We start from the raw sequence: 21,887 nt of genomic DNA on the forward strand, positions 1-21,887 counted from the left end.
TCCATCAAGGTACTAGGTTGCATCTTAGACGACACTCTCACAATGGAACCACAAATATCTAGCCTTTGGAAAAAGACCATCTACACTATGCGTCAACTGCGACTCACAAGATCATACTTCCACCCACACCACTTTGCTCTGATCGTCCAGATGATGATCCTGCCTCAACTAGACTATTGCAACTCTGCCTACCTTGGCATCAACACTACTCTAATCCACAAACTGCAACTAATCCAGAACACAGACTAATTTACAAATTAAAGAAATTTGATTCAATCACAACCTTAATCAGGCAACTACATTGGCTCCCAATATCATCCCGAATAATTTTCAAATCATCATGTATCCTATGCCAGATTCTATACGGAAACTCAGCAGACCCTCTCATTCAATTATTCTCTACTGTCTGGTCGACATCAAAAAGAATCCTTAACAGAATCCAACTAAACCTGCCATCCACAAAATACCTTCACTACAAGCAAATTTTCCACTCTATGTTAACTTATCTGGGTGTAAAAACCTGGAATGACCTACCTGAAGCTATCAGGAAAGAGACAAACTACATCACATTCAGAAAAAACCTGAAGACTCACCTCTTTGACAATTAACTGTCTTAGTTTCTGTATAGCTCCACCTACTTCAATGTTCACTCCTCTAGCTTCTCCTTCCCCCCTTCCCCCTCTATTTTCCCTTATCTTTGATATGTCGCCTTGAGCCTGTATAGGTATGTGCAACTCACAAATGGAAGATTAGATTAGACATTCTATTTTATTCTATTCTATATAACATTTTTAGTCCGCTTCTCCAATCAGATTCTAGACAGATAATAATATTTTTAAAAAGATATATCTAAGCAGATAACAATATTTAAAAATAATACATCAAAGTTCTCAGCACATAGGATTCTGTACTGAAGCTGTTGTCCTCCTTTAGTCACGAACTTTGCAGAAGGATGTCGTATATCTTGAAACTCCTCCCCTTCACCAGTTGAGAATAGCTCCCTCTTCAGTTAGTACCAAAGCAAATTGAACTGCACTGAAATAGAAGAAAAGAGAAGGAGGGGCATGGGGAACTTCCCCAAAGCCAAACTACATTTCTGTTCTGCTCTATAACTCATGACAAAAGAACAATAAATAGCATGAACTTGTAACTTAGGAGTATCCAGGAGCCAACCTGCTATGTGCAACTAGCACTATTGCACAAAAAACCCCATCCAAATGACAGGGAAAGAAATCAGATGATGGACCCCCAGCAATGTCCGAGGCAATAAACAGGCAAATTTTAAGTCTTCACAGGACAGTCCATACAAAATCCTATGTCTTATAACAGAAAGAAAATTACCGAGGTAAGAACTTAATCTTCCATTCTGTTGCAAAGATATTGGATTCTGTACTGAAGCTGATGTACCAAAGCAGTGTCAGATATCTAGGGAGGGACAGATGAGCCTGCCTGCAGCACCGAGGACCCAAATACAGCATCCTCTTGGGCCACCACATCCACTCTGTAGAACCTTGTAAAAGGTAGCTGCTTTATAGATTTCATTGGGTGGAACAGCCTGTGACTCCACCCAGGAAACAGCAACATTTCTAGTCGAATGTGCTGTGAGAGATATGTGGTTGTTTTCCACAGGCAAGATAAGAAGAAACTGCCATGCAAATCTATCTGGCAATTGAAGCTTTGGAGGCTTTTATTTACCTATTTTAATTGTCCCTTACAATCTTTTTATATTGTACACCGTCTAGACATTTGTTTTGATAGATGGTATATCAAAAATAAAGAAACTTGAAACTTGAGCTCGTCTTGATCGGCTGGTCAGCACAAAAAGATGGTTGGAGAGAGGTGAATCATTTGTCTTTTCCAAGTAGTGTAGAACTCTTCACACATCCAGCTTCAGCAAAATCCTGTCATATTTAGACGATTTTCCTCATAGAGAATAATGGGAGTACTCACTGTGGCTTCTCTGGGCCTATCTGTCAGCTTGTAGCAACCTGCTAGCAGGGAAAGGATTTCTGCCTCAGGAACTGATAGAAACAAATCCACCAATGAAATCTTCTGGCTGTCGGTAAGGAGGACTCCAACCTTCAAAAATCCATGTAGCATCAGGGGGAGATGATATGCAGCGGATAGCATAGCTGGTTTCAAGACAGGTTTGGACAAGTTCTTGGAGGAAAAGTCTGTTATTGAGAAAGACATGGGGGAAGCCACTGCTTGCCCTGAAATCGGTAGAATGGAATATTGCTACTCCTTGGGTTTTGGCCAGATATTAGTGATCTGGAGTGGCCACCATGAGAACCGGCTACTGGGCTTGATGGACCATTGGTCTGACCCAGTAAGACTATTCTTATGTAAACCAAAAGGGTTGTTACACAGGGTCCCACAGCCTGTGCTCAAGCCTCTGATAAATCAGCAGGTGAGTAAACTTCCAGAGGAACGGACCCCAAGTTATTGACATATCACAAAGCAGGCTAGCTAGACTCAGGGGCTTCAGGGTAAAATAACATTATTCGCCGACGATGCTAAACTATGCAATATAGTAAGGGAATGTAATTTACAGGATAGTATGGCACAGGACCTGCTTACATTGGAAAGATGGTCCTCGACCTGGCAGCTGGGCTTTAACGCTGGGAAATGTAAGGTTATGCACCTCGGTAGCAGTAATCCATGCAGAAATTACACCTTGAATGGAGAAACTTTAACTTGTACTTCGGCAGAACGAGACCTAGGAGTAATCATCAGTGCAGACATGAAAACTGCCAATCAAGTGGAGAAGGCTTCATCTAAAGCAAGGCAGATGATGGGATGTATCAGTAGAAGCTTTGTCAGCAAGAAGCCTGAAGTCATAATGCCATTGTACAGAACCATGGTGAGACCTCATCTGGAATACTGTGTACAATTCTGGAGGCCACATTACCGTAAAGATGTGCTTAGAATCGAATCGGTTCAACGGATGGCCACCAGGAGGATCTCGGGGCTAAAGGGTCTCTCGTACGAGGAGAGACTAAACAAACTACAGCTCTACACTCTAGAAGAACGTAGGGAGAGGGGAGACATGATTGAGACATTTAAATACATCACGGGACGTATCGAGGTGGAAGATGATATCTTCTTTCTCAGGGGACCCTCTGCCACTAGAGGGCATCCGCTCAAACTCAGAGGCGGGAAATTTCATAGCGACATCAGGAAGTATTTCTTCACAGAAAGAGTGGTTGACCGTTGGAATGAGCTTCCAGCGCAGGAGATCGAGGCCAGCAGCGTGCTGGACTTTAAGAATAAATGGGATACCTATGTGGGATCCCTACGAGGGTCGAACTGGAATATCGGTCGCTAGGTATAGACTTAAGAGGATGGGTCAGTAGGGTGGGCAGACTTGATGGGCTATAGCCCTTTTCTGCCGTCATCTTCTATGTTTCTATGTTTCTATACTCCAAGAAGTTGGCATGCAAGCAGCAGCCCGCCCTCGTGGGTCTGAGTAGCCTCAAGAAGGGGACCTCCGGGAACCAAAGCCATACAGAAAAAAGGACAGACAGACAAAAATACATGGAAAAAAAAGCAGAGCAGATCAGAATACACCTTTTCAGTTTGCTTGCATAAGGAAAAATTAAAGAGGGAGCTTTTCTCCAACGGTGAAGGGAAGGAGTTGAAAAATATGAGAAACATCCTTCTGCAAAATTCACAACTAAAAACAGGACAACAGCTTCAGTACAGAAATCTATGTCTTTGCAAAAGAAAGGAAATTTGAAGACTGGGAATAACAGATGAAATTTAATCTGACCAATGCAAAGTGATGCATGTTGGGATGAATAATCCAAATCACAGATAGCAGATGCTAGGGTGCATCTAAAGGGTGGCATCATAGGCAATATGCTGAAACCTTCCTCCCAATGTACAGTGGTGACTGTATCCAAAAAAAGCAATCAGAATGGTAAATAAGACTATTATAATGTCTCTATCGCTCCATGCTGCAACTCACCTTGAGTATTACTTTTAATTCTTGTTATCGTATGTCAAAAACATATAGCAGAATTAGAAAAGATTCAAAGAAGAGCAACCATGATAATAAGAGGATGGAATAAACCTTTTTAAAACCCTGCTAAGCTAACTGATTTCACCACATTGTCCGGCAATTAATTCTAGAGTTTAATTATATTTTTTGTGAAGAAATACACTTTTATGTTATGTTATGAGTGGGATCTCTTCCTTGTTGGCCGTGCTTTTTGGGGATCTCTTCCCTGTTGGCCAGGCTTTTTGACCCTCATAGAAGTTTCAGGGAAATACTTTTAAAACCAACAGGAGGAAATATTTTTTCACTCAAAGAATAGTTAAGCTCTGGAACTCGTTGCCAGAGGATGCTGTAAAAGCGGTTAACATAGATGGATTTAAAAAAAATTTGGAAATGTTCTTGGAGGAAATGTCTATAGTCTGCTATTGAGACATGCAGGGGGAAAGCCAATGCTTGCCCTGGGATTGGTAGCATGGAAGTTGCTAATATTTGGGTTTTTGCCAGGTACTTGTGACCTGAATTGGCTACCGTGGAAACAGGATACTGGGCTAGATGGACCATTGGTCTGACCCATTAGCTATTTGTATGATATAACCTGTATCACACTAAAGAGTAATGCAAGTGGAATATAAGGCATTTTCCACATGGAATATATGTCCACTTTTGCATGTTTCTATTGAAGCATTGGAAACTTCGGCATCTCGCCACGAAGCTGTTTCTTAAATTTATGAATTATCTTCCTGTCTACATCACCCTGCTTTTCTTTGGCATTGGAGTTTTTTTCATTTCTTCCCTCTGGGTTCCTTGAAAAAGACCACGAAACATGGTCCATGTCGGGACCTCCTAACAAATTTAAGTTAAGTAGGATTTCTTTATCCTTCCTGCCATTGAATCATTCAGTCAGATATTTCAGAAGAATACCTCATTTTCAACACTTAATAGCCATACACAGTGATGGGACGGTGGGTTCGGCTATAGGAGCACTGGCTCTTGGTCGGACTACACATATTCTGAGTGTATGCCTAAGTGTCCTTCACAGTAACTGAATCTTTTTCTAAAAATACGTTTGTGACCTTTGTCCTGAGAAGTCTTCTTTCTGTGTTATATATATTTGCCTTGACTTCTCAGCCCTGAAAATTTTGTTTGTACAATCATCCTCACCTCACCTATTTTTGGACTCACTTTTGCATGTCAACAAAAGCATGTGTGCTTTTAAGTAGACTGTGCACAGGCATCCCTGCAAGCTCTGTCCTCATCTGTACAAGCCTCGAACACTAAAGTGTTCAAGGTTTGTGCAGATAAGGGCAGGGACAGAAACAGAACTCGCGGGGACTGGACGGAGATAGATCCCACGGGGGGACAGGGACACAAGCATTCCTAGAAACTCAGTCTGGACAGAGTTGTGATGTATGTGCAGAAAAATATATGTTCTTTTATAAGTTTGCTTAAATATGAAATCCATGTAGGCACCTATTTTAGGGATATTTTATCAAGACAAAAAAGAGGCACCTATGCATTGTTAGAAACTACCATCAGAAAACCTTCAATTATCCTGGGTAAATGCAGCCATGCACATTTACACTTGTGACTCCACCCAAGCTGTTCCCATCAATACACTTCCACTTAGGTCCTGTAAACGCAGGAACAAACATTCTCCAAGCCTGCTTTAAATGCATGAAATCCCTGGGTCAATTTTATAAACATCAAACCAATAATATTTGCTATTTTAATAGATTTAGGCCCCCCCCTTTTATCAAGCTGCATTAGGGCTTATCGCAGGCCGCTGCAGTAAGAGCTCCGATGTTCATAGGAATTCTATGAGTGTTGGAGCTTTAATCACAGCAGCCCACAATAAAAAAAAACTCTAACGCAGCTTGATTAAAGGGGTCTTACTTAATAAGGGAAAAGTGGACCTCAGCAACCAATGTTCCAGATTAAAAGTTAAACAATCTGATAGCAATTATGGCTCGTGTCTTTCATCAGTCCACAAAAAAAGCCTTAAATATCACAGTGCTTAAATTGATATTAGTACAAAAAAAATGCTTTTTGAATAAATTTTTTAACGAATTAATTCCAAGCACTTATTTCAATTATTTTCAACATTGTCCTTCCACTCTTGCTGGACGACTTCATCAGGGAAAATTAAATTTAAAGATGCACTTATTATGTCACTATTAAGTCAAAATGCATACTTTTCCACTGGTCAGTATTTCTTAAGAAGGAACATTATGTTAAAAAATTAATGTGTGAAAATTTTATAAAATTGTCTCCTTTGTGACCACCATCTTGATTTTATGGGCATTTACAAAAACATTTCTGTTAACTCACATTTAGAAATAGACGGTTCGAAAGGCTTAACTTGTTAAAAAAAAACAACCCTCCCCCCTCATGTGATTAAACTTTCAGTGTCATGCAGAAACTCTTGGTGTGTGCCAGATCTGATGTATTGTCAGACAACGTGGACGAAAGCCAGCAAGAGAGGAACTGCTAAACCTTTGTTCTAACACCATTCCATCTGCAGCAAACATACCCGGTAAGGTTGGGACAACATTTCATTTCCAGAAGACCGGTCTGATCGAGAGCACAGGCGTAAATATCGATGCAGTGACCGTTTCCTGCTGTACGATTTGCCAACGCTTCATAATGCTGTACAGAAGGAAGAAAGCCCACAAAACTGAAGCACTGAAAAATCTCCGAAAAGAACATGAACTGTTTCATTTGAGCTACAGTGACATCAGAGAGACCTGATGGAGGAGGACAGTTTTGAGTACACCCTACCCACAGAAACTGGCTGTTTGAGTATTGGCCAATCTCAGTGGGTCTACATTGTGAGGAGGTGCTTATTTATTTATTAGGATTTATTTACTGTCTTTTTGAAGGAGTTCACTCATGGCGGCGTACAGCAAGAATAAATCAAACAAAAACAATAGACAACTACAGCAGTAAAAAATATTCCGATTACAGTACAAAAGTATGGCATAGTATGTTGGGCAGTGAAAGATTAGACTTGATTGCAAGCATGACTATGTTATTTTAAAACAACTCTGGGCAGCACTTTATTACACAAGCACTTCATATGGATTAATTTTATACAGTTCATGATACATGATAGTTAAACGCTGGACAGAAGGGCAATAAGAACAACAATATAAGTACAGTTCTAAACATGTTTTTTGATAGCATTTTAAAACAACTATATTGGTAATTGGAATACCAGCGATTTTTTTGAGTAACATCCAAGCCATTGCACACTATGCTTTATGGAAGGCAGGGAACAATAAAGTGTAATGATGGCTCCAAAACTGTCGTGGTCTGAATTGCATAAGCAATGACCTGGTGATGGCACTGAGCACTTTATGATTATTTATTTATATTGGCAAAGTAGTTATTTGGTCATGAATTGAATTTTTAACATAAGAAAAATTGTATTTTGAATGAAAGGGGCACTATTGTTAGTTGAAATATTGGCATTAGAGTGCCACTAAGTACAAATAATAGCTCCCTTAGGAGGTTGGTTAGTTGAAATAGTATGTTATATTACAATGTCAACACAATTTGCAATAAAACTTTTTAATAGACAGCATAGAGTGTAAGCAAAGGAGAATATAGATAGAAGAGATAGAGTAACAGAGGTTAGAAAAGAAGGGACTAATTTGAAGAAAGTTGCACATGAGGTCAGACTGGTGCTTGAAAATTATCGCATCTAGGGTAGAAATGAATAAACATGTCCTGCAGCCAAGTGTTCTCCAGGATGTGGCTGCGTCAAGGGAGGAAAAATATGGAAGTGCACTGCATGATCAAATCTACATGAGTCTAGTATTAGCCCATCAAATCCCCAACTCTGGACATCCCCCCCTTTTCTTGCAAGTCTTCTAATTTGCTACTCCAATTCTTGTACTTTTAGGTCTTCCCAGCAGCACCTGAAACCTAACCTTACCATCCTTTTGTTAGATATTTCGATGTCACATGAAATCCTTCTTTGCTGTTGTTGTCCCTTCCCTCTGGAATAATCTTCCCCTCTACATTCATTCGGAGAAGTCTATCCATAAATTTACAAAGACTGTTTCTTCTCCCAGGCTTTCAACCTTGAGCGATTCTTTCTTTGCAGATGATACTTGTCATTGAACATGAAATCTAAACTCCTCCCCCCGCCTTACTTTCCTGCTTGGAATATTGTAACGTCTCCTTTTCTGTTTTTGTTTCATGTGCATATTTTTGTTTTGTATTAACCTTCTCTGATGTCTATTTATGATTCTCATCCCTTGATTGGATTTTTATTGTCTTTATACACTGCTTAGAGTATTTCTCGACTGGGCAATTTTATGAAATACATTGAACATGCACTTTTTTCAAACAAAAGCCAAATGCAAGCAACTGCATATACTGTGCAAAGAGAAAGTACATGTGCATCTTTGCATTGAGAATGGAGGTCAGGTCTATGAGATTAACATATGTGCAGTCTTGGGGGGGGGCTGGGTAATTTTATAAACAGGAGGTTAATAACCGAGGGTCAGGAAGAATATTCTGTGCTGGAAACTAGACAATGCTTCACAATCCCAAAGTGGAGACATCGAGTAGTTGATTTGATAACTAGGCACCTAAGCTGAGAAGGCAAATATCTGCCTTTATTAAAAAGTCACAACCACAAGTACTGGCAGGATCCAAAGTAGCAAGATTATATGCTGCTAACAATGCAATACTTACATACCATAAAGGAAACAACCAGTGAGAGGTAGCATTAACCTCTACTCTGACTAAGGCTTAATTTGTAGATAAAAAGGAAGTAGAACTGTAGAAGTGGTGAGCAGGTGGGCTAGAGGCAGGAGCAACAGAAGAGGGGCTGGATTAGGGAGCAGAGGGACTGTTCCCTGCTCTGATCTAGACTCAGCCCTCCCATTCTCTTCCTGCAGACTGCCTGAAAGGGAGAGGCTGGAGCAGTGCATCCCTACTAGTCTAAAGTCTGGAAAGAAAATGGAGCTCCATTCTAGGCCACTCCCCAGATAATAAACCCTGGCTCTGATTATTCTAAATCACAAAACATCAGGCCAATTTTTCTGTTTTCACCTCAAATACTTCTATTATTTTAACCTTTTTTTAAAAAAAGTGAATCAGCTTGTCTATAATTCAGAAAAGAGGCACATCGAGCACTCAAAGAAACGTCCTTATGTTGCATTTTTTTCTTCTTTTTTAAATTGTCTTCAAAGCTACGATTAATTTTTGAAGATTTTATATACTATATTAGTTTATTATAATGTTAACCACTGTGATATTGTTTGTATTTTGCACTATTTTGTGGGGGTTTTTGGTAAACCGCTGTGATGCCATACCTGCCATACAGTGCTATATCAAGTTTTAATAAAGATAAGATATAATAAGACATGTCACAGTACAATAATAACAAAAAGCACTTGAGGAAATCAGGTTTGTATGAAAGCTTAGCTTTGCTTAAAAAGTGTTGCTCAAACAATTCAAATTTGTCTCTTGTATTTTTCAAAAATGGAACACAGCACTTACCTTAATGGCCTTTTTCAGATGTCGTGCATTATCCTTCTCTATGTCATGCCAGGAACGAATAGGAGTTTTCAGCTCATCGCCAACTACCATGCCAGGCCCCTGTGTTGGTGGACCCCCGGTGAACAACATAATTCTGGCTCCTGTATTTGGAAATGTGCCCTGGAGATTGGGGAAAGAAAACCCCTAAATTATTATCCTCTTTTAGAACAGGCCAACATGCAGGGTCTCTAATCTACAGCCTGAGTTCTGATATCCTAAAGGCTGTCCTCTAACCACCAGTCTATGGGATTTTCATAGAGGATATTCTTGGGATGTAGCTGAGAGTTACCCTGCTCCTCTCCACCTCCACCTTGAACACTGGCAGGTAATTAGCTTTATATTGATGCATTAAGGTTGGTTTGGTTAATGAAGAAATTAACAGCAATACACCATAAGAGGTATGAAAAGTTTGACAGTGTATGGTCCTTGGTGATAGAGGAGGACAGAGGAGAGGGAAGGCAGTTGGGATTTACTGTTAATTGCTCTATTGAACATTTTTATTTGCATTTCTGTAAGTTTGAAAAATTTAAAAATAAAAGGTTTAGATATTCAAAACAATTTAACCAGGCAAAAAATTGCCTGTGCGGGGTTATCAGCTAAATATTCAGTAGCACTAAACTGTTTGGTGCTGCTGAATATCTCTTCACACAATGTGTAGTTAAATGCTGGACTTTGTTGCCAGAGAATGTGGTGAAATCAGTTAGCTTAGCAAGGTTTAAAAAAAGGTTTGGATAATTTCCTAAATGAGAAGTCCATAGGCCATTATTGAGATGGCTTGGGGAAATCCAGAGGAAGGCTATTAAAATGGTGCATAGTCTTCGTCATAAGGCGTATGGGGACAGACTTAAAGATCTCAATATGTATACTTTGGAGGAAAGGCGGGAGAGGGGAGATGTGATAGAGACATTTATATACCTACGTGGCATAAATGCGCACAAATCAAGTCTCTATTTGAAAGAAGTTAAAGAAGGATTGGATAAATTCCTGACAGATAAAGGAATCGAGGGATACAGATAAGGGCAAAGATAGGATATAGAAAGGGTATCAAGCGGATGCGGACTGCTGGGTGCGATGGACCACCGGTCTGACCCAGGCGACTTTTTATGTTCTTATGAATGAGAGGTCATAGGATGAAGTTAAGAGGTGATGGGCTCAGGAGTAATCTAAACAAATACTTTTTTACAGAAAGGGTAGGAGATGCGTGGAACAGTCTCCCAGAAAAGGTGTTGGAGACAGAGACTGTGTCTGAATTCAAAAAAGCATGGGATAGGCATATGGGATCTCTTAGAGAGAGGAAGAGATAATGGTTACTGCGGATGGGCAGACTGGATGGGCCATTTAGCCTTTATTTGTCATCATGTTTCTATGCTTATTCCTAGGATAAGCAGCATAAAATCTGTTGTAGTACTTGGGATCTAGCTAGGTTCTTGGGACGTAGGTTGGCCACTGCTGGAAACAGGATGCTGGGCTTGATGGATCTTTTGTCTGTCGCAGTATGGCAATTCTTATGTTCTTAAGTTAACTGGATATATAGGACCACATAAAACTCAGGCCTGTCTTTGTCCGGTTTCACTTATGTGGTTAAATGCTGAATATCTCACTTAACCAGATAAGTGATAGCCACCCACACATTCCAGGATATTCAATGTCGGTGTCAGCACATAGCCTGGCATTGAATACCCCAGTATAATGCTGCTGGAGACCACAAAACACTGATTCTTGCTAGCTGAATATTTACCCCAAACCTAGCAAGAAAAGAAGGGAGGGGGAGGCAGACAACTTTTACTCCATAAAAATATATGGGTCAATATTTTAAAGGAATTAACTGGACACTGCCTCTAAATATCATGACAGACTATTTTGGCACTATGCCAGGGCAGAGCCAGGATGGTGCATTAATATTGACAAACACAATAATAGTGAAATGCTCAGAACCAAAAGAACGCTTACAAAGTGGAAGCAAAGAAGTATTAGGAAACATCACTGCACTTCTTGTGTTCCTGACCACCACCACCATTAAACATAAATAGTCATTTATCTTTCAGATGTACATCGCTTAGAATTCGTATTAGGCGATTAATCAAATGTCATAATAAACTTGAAACTTGTTATATTCCAGTCAGCTTTCCACTTGATAAACATTAAAATTCTTCCAGAATCTACATTGATAAACCAATTTATCAGTGGTTGGATCTTGGGATCGAGCTGGCGGTCCGCTGCGAGGTGAGCTACTGCTTGTCCCAGCCCCTGCCTTTCGATGCTTCCTCGATGCTCTTAACTGAGTGTCTCGGGGGTCTGAAGTATTACTTTGAAAAAATCAAAGCAGGCCAGTCACCTGAATACTTCAGCTAGGAATAATGAAATAGGACTCCGGTTCTATTTTGTTGGTTTTTGGAACTGAGGCCATGATTAAGAGGGACAGCCGGGGGCATTTGTATTGTGCTGCTAGAGGTGAAATTCTTGGACCGGCACAAGACGAACCAAAGCAAAAATCATTTGCCAAGAATGTTTTCATTAATCAAGAACAAAAGTCAGAGGTTCGAAGATGATCAGATACCGTCATAGTGGTTTATCAGTGTAGTTTCTGGAAGAATTTAAATGTTTATCAAGTGGAAAGCTGACTGGAATACATGAACATTTGTGTGAGAACATTGAATATGACCACCTGAAAGATAAGTGACTATTTATGTTTCATTGTGCTGGTCAGAACACAAGAAGTGTGGTGATGGTTCTTAATATATCTCTTGCTTCCACTTTGTAAGAGGTCTTATGGTTCTGAGCACTTCTTTCACTATTATTGTATTTATCATATGAAATTTTTTCAAAGTTCTGAATGTTAGTAATAGTACTGTTGAAACAGAACTTATTATAGAGGTTTTCATTTCTAATTTATTTATTTAAACGTTTCCACCAGAAGTGCTTTTGTCACATATTGTTTTGAACTGTGCTGCATCCTAGACTTTGTTATATAATTTGCACCACCATTTGTGTCACTTATAAACTCATTCATATGATTTTTAATTGTGTTGATTAAGCCAATCAAAAAAAATTTACCCCATGCGAGCTGAATGCTCTGCACTCTCCAACGCTCATAGGAACTTTATGACGTCGGAGCAGCAAAAAGCATTCAGCGTGCCAGCCGGTGCTAAAAAACTCTTGCGCAGTTTTATAAAAGGAGGTGGAGAGGTAAGTTAGGTGCGATAATCTAGGCACATAACTGTAGGTGTTTTTTTAGAATGGAGGCCAAAATGTCTTTTCAATATGTAGCTAGAGCCATAGAAGATATCCTTAACAGCGAATATTGAAGTACAGTGTTCCCCCGGTCATTCGTGGTCGGCGATTCGCAGTCCCAGTTGGCGATTCGTGGTCCCAGTCGGTATTTTCCGACTGCGAATGACCGGGAAGGAGAGGGCAGCCGGAGAGAGCAGCCGGAGCGCTGGCGAGTGTAGGAAATCACTCGCGGTATGCTCCGACCGCCTCTTCCTGCACTAAAGTTGGGCCTTACCAATCAGGAGCTGCGTGTCAAAGCAGCTCCAGATTGGTGAGGCCCGACTTTAGTGCAGGAAGAGGCGGTCAGAGCATACCGCGAGTGATTTTCTTCACTCGCCGGCACTCTGGCTGCTCTCTCCTGCCCTCTCCTATCTCCCCCGCTAAAAAACTGTATTTGTGGTTTTTCAAGATTCACGGTGATTCCTGGAACGGAACCCCTGCGAATATTGGGGGAGTACTGTAGTTCAGATTTGGAAAAAAAAGTTACATCAAACTAAAATTAAAGCTCCAGTATTTTACCTCCAGCAAGCCCACTGCAATTGACAAAGCCACTCCAGTAGATCGCAACGGCCTCTTTCCCTGAGGTACTGGCCACGGGTCCCTCTGCAACTCCCCAAGGAGATCTGTCAGATTCATATCAATTTTATGAACCGGCTGCAAAAACCTGCCAACCCAGAACCAATGCAAAATTGTTAATGAGCTCTGCAATACTCCTGTCTCAAACCTTACAAAATAGAGGCTACTTTTTTCATCAGCAACTATAACAAACAATGTGGCAATGGTTATTTAGAAAATCCTTCTTGATTTTATTCCTTTCTGTGCCCTACCAACTCCAGACTCTGTCCCTTCTGCCTTGCTGCACCGTATGCTTGGAACAAGCTGCTCGAATTCCTATAGCAGGCTCCGTCTCTGGCAGTGTTCAGGGCCCAGTTAAAAACCCATCTCTTCGAGACTGCTTTCGACTCCTAATTCCTCTCACCTTGGGTTCTGCATCCCCAACCCTATATGTCATGGCTGTCTGTCCAAGTTAGATTGTAAGCTCTTCCGAGCAGGGACCATCTATAAAAGTCAGAATGTACAGCACTATGTACACCTTTCAGCACTATAAAAGTGATAAGTAGTAGTAGTAGTAGCAAGACGTTTTGACAACGTGGATCTATGGAGTTCAGCTGTCAGAATTTTGTCCTGAATTAGAACCTACAAGGTTATGATTTGGTTATCAACTTTCCTTAATAACTGAGCAAGAGGACTATGAAATGATAAAAATGATTGTGATTGCCTAAAATTCATGGCACAGCTTATTTAAATGAGATATCCAGAAAAGCTGATGAAAGAAGGCAAGATGCTTGGGCTTTGGTGGTGGGTAGGAGATGAGAAAACAGTTTATGTGATCAAAACTGATTTTTAAAGTGCCTCCTTTCATTCACACTACTGCAGCTGAGGATCTGGTGCTCAATTCTGTTTATTAAAATGCCATCTAATGGTCCAGGTAAGCAAATTCCCAAATTGTTGCTTGGATTTGTGGATCACAGAAAAAAAAAAAAAGATTTTTCTCCAAAACTGTAGAAATTATTTCTTAATCTCAAGATAAAACCCCCAAAATCTTTAAATGGAAATATATTAAAGGTGGCCTTTATTAAACTAGTGAAACAACCTGACATTAACGTGGACAAAATTGAAGTACTACAAAGGGATAGCATTTTCTTAACAGTGAGTGTAACTTCCAATATTTAAAAAAAAAAAAACAAAAAACCACTCAAAAACCCACTTTTTAATAGGAAAAAAATAAAAATCCCCACCACCACTGTGCAGGGGTGCTCACTTAAATCCCAAATATATCAGAGGTTTCACTACATAGGTCTAACCTAAGTTATTCTCTTGAAAAGCCCTCCTAGACCCTCTCTCCACTTCACTACAGTTTTCCTCCTGATGGTGGTTGGTTTCTCCGTCCTATAAATTTAAATCAGTTTAACCAGCCATTTTTAAAGGAAGGAAATGCCCCCTTCTTTCCAGGCAGCTAATAAAGTCAACTTTGCTACATGGAGTCAGTGCCTAATCAAAGCTTATTGGGAAAATCCTGAAATGACCCTGTTCAGTAAAAAGATTCCCGATTTGCAGTGAGAATTTACCTGCTTGAGATGGCAGGTTGCTCTTGATGCTGGAGAGGTCTTCCTTGCTGTACAGACACGGCAGGCTTTGTAAGACCCAGCATATCCTGTATGGGCAAAAAGAAACTGGAAATGCATTTCATACTTTTTTGAAACCTAAAATGCCAGATCAAGAATACAGATAACAATAAAAAAAAGGCCAAAAAGGAAGGGCATGGCTCATTTGAGAAAGACCTGAATTTGCTTTGCGGTCAGATCCTTGGTCCCTCTGAAGACATAGCTTTTGGAGATCCCTTCGCAGCTGAGTTCATGAACCTGGACCATTCTGCCAAATGTGATCAGACCAACCAAAGCATCCGGTGGCAGCAAGCTTAGAGACATCTGTAGAGATTCCTTCAGAGCCTGTAGGTCTTCCTCTTCCAAACATGTGTCAACAACGTACAGGAAGATCAAAGGGTTTGCGTGGCCTCGCTGAGAGAAAGAACAGTGCATGAGTTACAGCTACTACCCTCCTGCTGTAAAACACTGAATATTAGCCCCCAAGGATTTATACAGACACTGTTCTGACATCCACACACATTACTGAATCATAGCTGTAAAAACATGCTCATATATGGATAATGGGAAAGGAATGCTACATTAAAAGTTATATGGCTATAAATTAACACATTTTAGAATTTTGTAACTGAAGTACTGATATAACAAGTCTTCAGAATGAATAGTCCAGCCTCCTTCTCCACAAGAAGCAAGGAGCCCCTCTCCACATGCTGTTTCCAGATCAATCTAAGTATGAGATGGTTCAATGCTGCAGTTTCTCCCCTGTTCTGTACTGTCCCTATCCTTGATTTTTTTATAACCTTAAGTCTACACTATTTCTTAGCGATGTTCACCTCAGTAAATAATCCTCAATTTAGGAACCCAGTAAAAAGAGAGGAGATCTATGAGTAGTAAGCTGGTGTGGTCACCAAATTGTCTGACTGAAAACTAAAGACCAAGACCTATGGAGTTTGGTTCATACACGTGAATGGGAGAGGGGAATTCAGATGTCCCAGTTCAGTATGTGCAGAATTAATATAGTATATATTTTACAAGTTCTACCAAACGAACAGCTTCTTCTAAAATAGCTACAAGACTACATGCATGCATGCAGGAGCTGTGATTTTGAAAAGGCTGCAAATAATCCCCTTATATGCTTTTTAAAATTTGCTGCTCCCACTGCAGTTGAATAGACTGAACCAGTAGAACCAGTGCCCCCCCATCATACCCACAACTTTGATCCATCCTTAGTGATCACACAATATATCTGATCCTCTCCCCAATGTATTCTGACAGCTTAGCTCCTCCCAAAGACCTTCTCCAATCCCCCACCCCACAAACCCTTCTAGCTCTAACCTTGGAGGTACCGGGGATATCTAGTGTCTAGGGAACAGAAGCAATGCCACTTATTCCTGCTATTATGGCCCAGGTTCAAAAATGGCTCCCGAGAGCCCTACCCCTAGAGGTAATCTTGCCTTTTTTTTTTTTTTAACAAGGGATGTAATATCAGGAACAAATAGCTATCATTTATGCTCCCAATAGACACCTGGGACCCTGGTAAGGCCAGAAATGAGAATTGAGATTGTGGGAGGGGGGGATAAGTCACATGTTTTGTGTGGTTAGCATGGGAGATCAAGGATGGGGGGGTATGTGACTAGGGGAAGGCTCAGATCTTGGCCTTTACAGCTGCTCCGTCAAGCAGGGATTTATGCATGCTTTCAGGTAGTTTTAAATGCTGATGTCTACCTAACCCTCCCCCCCCAAAAAAAACCCCAAAAAACCCCAAAACAAAACCCAACATGGATTTCTATAGTAAGAAAGGGAATCCACATGGAAATTGTTGGCCTGACCTCCCCCACCTTCTGGAAATTTAAATGTGGTAAGAATCAATCCCCCTGTTTAAATATCACCATAGAGGCGTATTTTCAAAGCATTAGACACACAAGTTCCATAAGTTACAATGGTACTTTGTGCGTCTAAGTGCTTTGAAAATGAACTCCGTAGTATCCAAATTGCACCCAACAGACCAGCTTAACTCCACAGTTTTTAGAGGGGGGGAAAAAAAAGAATGAGAGACTTATTTTAGATCAAAAACAGGTTCTATATGTATTTGTCCCATTTTATATTTGTCTTAACACATCCAACACGATAGTAGGCAGACTGCATCTGAACTATATCTGATTTCCAGTATATCTGCAGGTGCTATTTTTACAGAAAAGAAAGACATGTTGGCGTTCTTTAATCTTCTTAAGACAGCAAAGTTCTTATGGTAAATACAATGCAGAAAGGAACATGGCTTGAGCCTTTTGCATTTTGTATCAACCGCAAGACAAAACTTACCTGCACTATGTATTCAATTGTGGAGAACTGCTGCATGAGCTCTGCGGGCTGATTCACTTCCGTTATACCTGCATATGCTGGAGGAAACTGAAGAGAGAATTGAACATCAGAGCTTGTCAGGCAAATTGATAAAACCTGTAGAACAAAATGTGATCGCAAGCCTTCTAGAGAGTATGTGATCAGAATGAGGCTATTCCCTAACACTCCCCCTACAGGATGACAGTTGTGACTAGTGCTGCGATCTCCCAGCATATGTTATTCAGATGAACGTGAGAAGTCAGGTGATCTACTCAGAGTAGGCTTAAGGCACAGGCAAACTAGGTGCCTGCCTAGAGCACAAATGTTTAGATATGTTAGGTTAGTGGCTCCAAAGGAAGGGGTTTGTTTTTTCTTTTTCCTTTTCGTAAGTCAGTTACTGACAAAGAAATGTGTGTACTGGAGGAAGGGCGAGAGGGAAGGAGGAAGATGAGACTGATCACTGTCAACAGAGGTCTGTCTCTTCTCCTCATCTCCTGTGCAATGTTCTCCTTTCAGCAAGCAGAGTTGGTGAACAGGGTCCTTCTCTGTTGGTTTTAAAATATATTTATATTATAAAGAGGACCCCAGTGCCCTTGTTTGCTTAGGGCCCACTAAAAGCTTAATTCTGCCTTGGATCTACTGTTATCACTTTGCTATGGAAGAACCAAAACAGATTCCCTTCAACAAGGTGTAGTACTGTATAAAGTTGCTTTGGCACAATGAAAAAATTTGTCCTGGGATGCAGGTATAGAATCAGACCAGTGCTATCACTATATGAGTGACTGGGGACAACTTCTATCCTGACTACACCCCTAGACCACCAGGGATTGTGAAATAGGCCCAAGGGGGGTGTCTACAGGAGGGGTGGAAAAGATAACTCCTATTTAGAGGGGAGGGGGGAGAGAGGGAGATAAATAAGACAAAGAACAAATTTTCAGCTTCTACTGAAAACACAAAGTCAGATTTGGATGAAACCAGGCAGAAAAAAGGATTCTGGGCCAGGTTTTGGCACAGTAACAGAAACTGAAATTTGATCAGCCTCTAGCTTAAAATAAGCACCCTAACTAGTGCTTATAGAGAGTACCTGTTACAGAATTACATTATAGTTTATTGGTTTGGGACTATATTAAGAGGGGGATTAGAAGAAGAATATTATATTATAGTCACCTACCTGGTTTCTCTGAAAACAGAAGTTGCAAGCCCAGAGCTTCGCTCTGTAGTCAACTTGACTGAAAAAGAAACATAAAACAGGGTTAACCTGCATCTACTGAACAGCTTCCAGATCTGTATTTCAAATTAAAAAAAAAAACCCTGCTCATCCAAATCAAATCTGCTTTATTTTGGGGTGAAAGTGATAGTCAGAACACTCAGCTAATGAAAGAATTGTGACACATAAAATCAAAATCTAGTTTCTTAGGATCTATGAACTAAAATGCATAGAAGCAAAATATAAGTTTGTTACATTTTTATGTTATATAAATCACATATCTCCAAGAAAGCTCTAGCCAGAATATAATTATAAAATCAAGAATTAAAACCCATAAGTATAAACCACGTAAAAGAATAATAAAACCAAGAGCTACTAAGGAAAGAGTAAAATGGAAAACAAAAAAACATATGTTGAGGAAACTCCACTATATGAGTAAACATCCCAGTCTCCTTTTTTACATTAGTCACCTCTCTATACTCAACACTTAAAAGACTAATGTCTCCACCGTCTCAATAATTGTTTAATTTTTAACTTTTAACGGGCTTCAGACATGCCATTTTTGTACGCCCACATTTTTTGGCGATACAAAATGTTCTTAGTGGCTATGGCTGTTGGCTTCTTCATTCGCCCATATTTTTTATATATTTATTATTATTATTTTCTTTAATTTTTCATTTTTAAAGTGCATAGTGCCCTCATAAATATTTGCAATAAAAATATTTTGATATGAAATTTAACTTATCTTAAATATCTGTTGGTTCCTTAATAGGATCAAGTATCGGGTAGGGGCTTGTCACATCGACATGTTTCGCCATAAGGCTTTTTCAAGGTAATATCCCCCTTTATTTGTTTTAACCGACCATCCCGATGTCAAAGTTTTCTGATCTGATATAAAAAATATGGGCGAATGAAGAAGCCAACAGCCATAGCCACTAAGAACATTTTGTATCGCCAAAAAATGTGGGCGTACAAAAATGGCATGTCTGAAGCCCGTTAAAAGTTAAAAATTAAACAATTATTGAGACGGTGGAGACATTAGTCTTTTAAGTGTTGAGGAAACTCCACTAAACATAGAACAAAGGGTTCAATATTCAAAGGATTTATGCTCCTTACTTTAAGAGTTATGCTCATAAATTGGCCTCTTTAAAACTTTACTAACTTTTAAGCTCCTAAATTGATGAATTTTCAACAGAGAAGTTATGCTCCTAAATTTGACTGAAAATAGGCACAAATTTAGGTGCTCATCTTTTTTTTTTTTTTTTATATCAGGCTCTAAGGGGCAAATTCTATAAACGGCGTCCTGATTGTAGGCAGCGGGAGGCATCTAACCAGCCAACCGGGATGCACGGTTTAAAAAAAAAGCAAAATCCCCTGAGGAGAATTACCTACATTGTAGGCATTTTTGCGAGCCTAGGGAGGCGCATAGGGCCGCCAAAGCTCGCCAAAGGGTAGGCATGGTTTCATCCGGAAGTGGCCTTAGGCGAGCTTAGATGGTCCTAGGTGTCTTCTTAGTGTTGTGATAGGTGCCTGAAATGTAAGCCAACAAAATGCTGGTCTACATTTCAAATAGACGCGGCCGCTGAGCTGATTACAGCAAGGGAATCTCCCTGCTGCAATCAGTTTAGCGATCGCGACAGGGAGCTTGTTCCCCCGGCAAAGACGACTGGCAGGAGGTATGCCCAGTCTCTCCTGCTGGAACCCTCATGGACATTCAGGGGTGGGGGTGGTTTCGTGGGTTCCAGCAGTAGGGACTGGGCATCCCTCCTGTCGGGGGATGTCGGGGGGGGGGGGGGGGGGTCACTCTGGTGCAGCCGTTAAACTGATTGCAGCAGGGAAATTCCATTGCCGTGATCAGCTCAGCGGCAACTAGCGCCTGTGACATAGACACCGGTTAGAGAATCATGGTGGTTAGTCGGGCTTAGGCGTCTGTCCATGCGGACAGACACGATTCTATATAGAACACCCATGTGCGATTCTCAAAAGTCGCTTAGGTGGCTTCTGAGATCGGGCGTCCTATACAGAATCCGGCCCTAAATGGATACATTTCAAGACTACCTTCTGTGGGTTGACATTCTTCTTCAAGTCTAAAACAGAACGAGCAAAAAGTGGCTGTTAGAAAATAAAATGAAATGCAGAATGTATTGTAACATATTTTATGATTTCACTTGTATTTTCTTGATATATTTCCCTTTAACCTGTTGATTTCTTTTTGACCTGAGAAAGACAGTGTTAACTGTGGGAAGGTGGTCTAAAAATGTATTACATTACTCTAATAGGTCTCATCTTATATTTTTCAGTCCTTCCTCCCGTTATCCCACTCTTTTGGAATTCCTCAAAACCACACTCCACCAGACCCTCCCAAAAACTGAAACTATCATTCCCCTCTATAAAAGGTATATCCCGCGCAGGAAAACTTGGAACATCTCTCCCCTTTAGAACCACAGAACTCTGGAACAACCTCTCATCCCCACTCAGAAACTCAAGCTCCTTCCAATCCTTCCGCAAACACTTGAAAACTTGGCTCTTTGCAAAAATCTAATCACCTCCCATTCTCCAGTATTCTGTCCCTCTCTTTCCTCTTAGTCCCTTTCCTTTATCCCTTATTGTAGTTCCTTTCCTCTTAACTCTGTAAACCGTGCCGAACTCTGCGCTTACGGAGATGACGCGGTATACAAACCTAAGGTTTAGTTTAGTTTAGTTGCTAATGTTTTTCTCTATATATTCAACTAGACCAGGGGTGGGCAATTCCGGTCCTCGAGAGCCACAGCAAGTCAGGTTTTCAGGATATCCACAATGAATATATATGAGATGGAGTTGCATGCACTGCCTTCTTGAGATGCAATTCTATCTCATGCATATTTATTGTGTATATCCTGAAAATCTGACCTGCCTGTGGCTCTCAAGAACCGGAATTGCCTACCCCTGAACTAGACTAAATTGGAAATCCCACATTGTTGAATCAAAATAAACACCAAGGCCCACAGTATGGATTTTACCAAAGCTTTGTTCAGAGGCAGCAGAGATTATTGATTCCTACATGTTACAGAGACACACTGCATTTCTTGGAAGGCAAATAGCCCCAATAATGAAAATACATAGTTAATTTAGAATTCTAAGGTCTAATTCTAGATTTATCCCATGTATACACCATGGGCCCAATATTTAGCGCTATTTAGTCAGTCAGGAACAGCTGCCAGCTGGCTAAATAGCACATAGTCGGCTATCCATCCATATTCAGTGGAAGAAATGCCAGCAATCTCTGGTTTGGCGGATAGCCAGTCATCGTCAACAGTTAGCAGCTCACCAACTAAGTTTAGCGACCAGATAGACCTGTTTTTTAGGCAGATCTATC

The 21,887-nt window shown here is 40.5% G+C and overlaps 1 protein-coding gene across 2 annotated transcripts in view; it reads right to left on the reverse strand.

Moving 5' to 3' along the window:
* The window catches only part of SEC23B (SEC23 homolog B, COPII coat complex component), a 53,573-nt gene that overhangs the window by 24,041 nt on the left and 7,645 nt on the right, over nucleotides 1-21,887 (reverse strand). For both annotated transcript variants that reach the window (XM_033937803.1, XM_033937802.1), the window contains 7 exons: nucleotides 18,497-18,554; nucleotides 17,308-17,394; nucleotides 15,166-15,402; nucleotides 14,953-15,038; nucleotides 13,343-13,487; nucleotides 9,515-9,673; nucleotides 6,531-6,646 (listed from right to left, as the gene is read on the reverse strand). In XM_033937803.1, coding sequence (XP_033793694.1) covers nucleotides 6,531-6,646; nucleotides 9,515-9,673; nucleotides 13,343-13,487; nucleotides 14,953-15,038; nucleotides 15,166-15,402; nucleotides 17,308-17,394; nucleotides 18,497-18,554 — 888 coding nt within the window. The remainder of the gene's footprint in view (nucleotides 1-6,530; nucleotides 6,647-9,514; nucleotides 9,674-13,342; nucleotides 13,488-14,952; nucleotides 15,039-15,165; nucleotides 15,403-17,307; nucleotides 17,395-18,496; nucleotides 18,555-21,887) is intronic.

Source organism: Geotrypetes seraphini, chromosome 3, assembly GCF_902459505.1.
Source record: "Geotrypetes seraphini chromosome 3, aGeoSer1.1, whole genome shotgun sequence".
Lineage (NCBI taxonomy): Eukaryota > Metazoa > Chordata > Amphibia > Gymnophiona > Dermophiidae > Geotrypetes > Geotrypetes seraphini.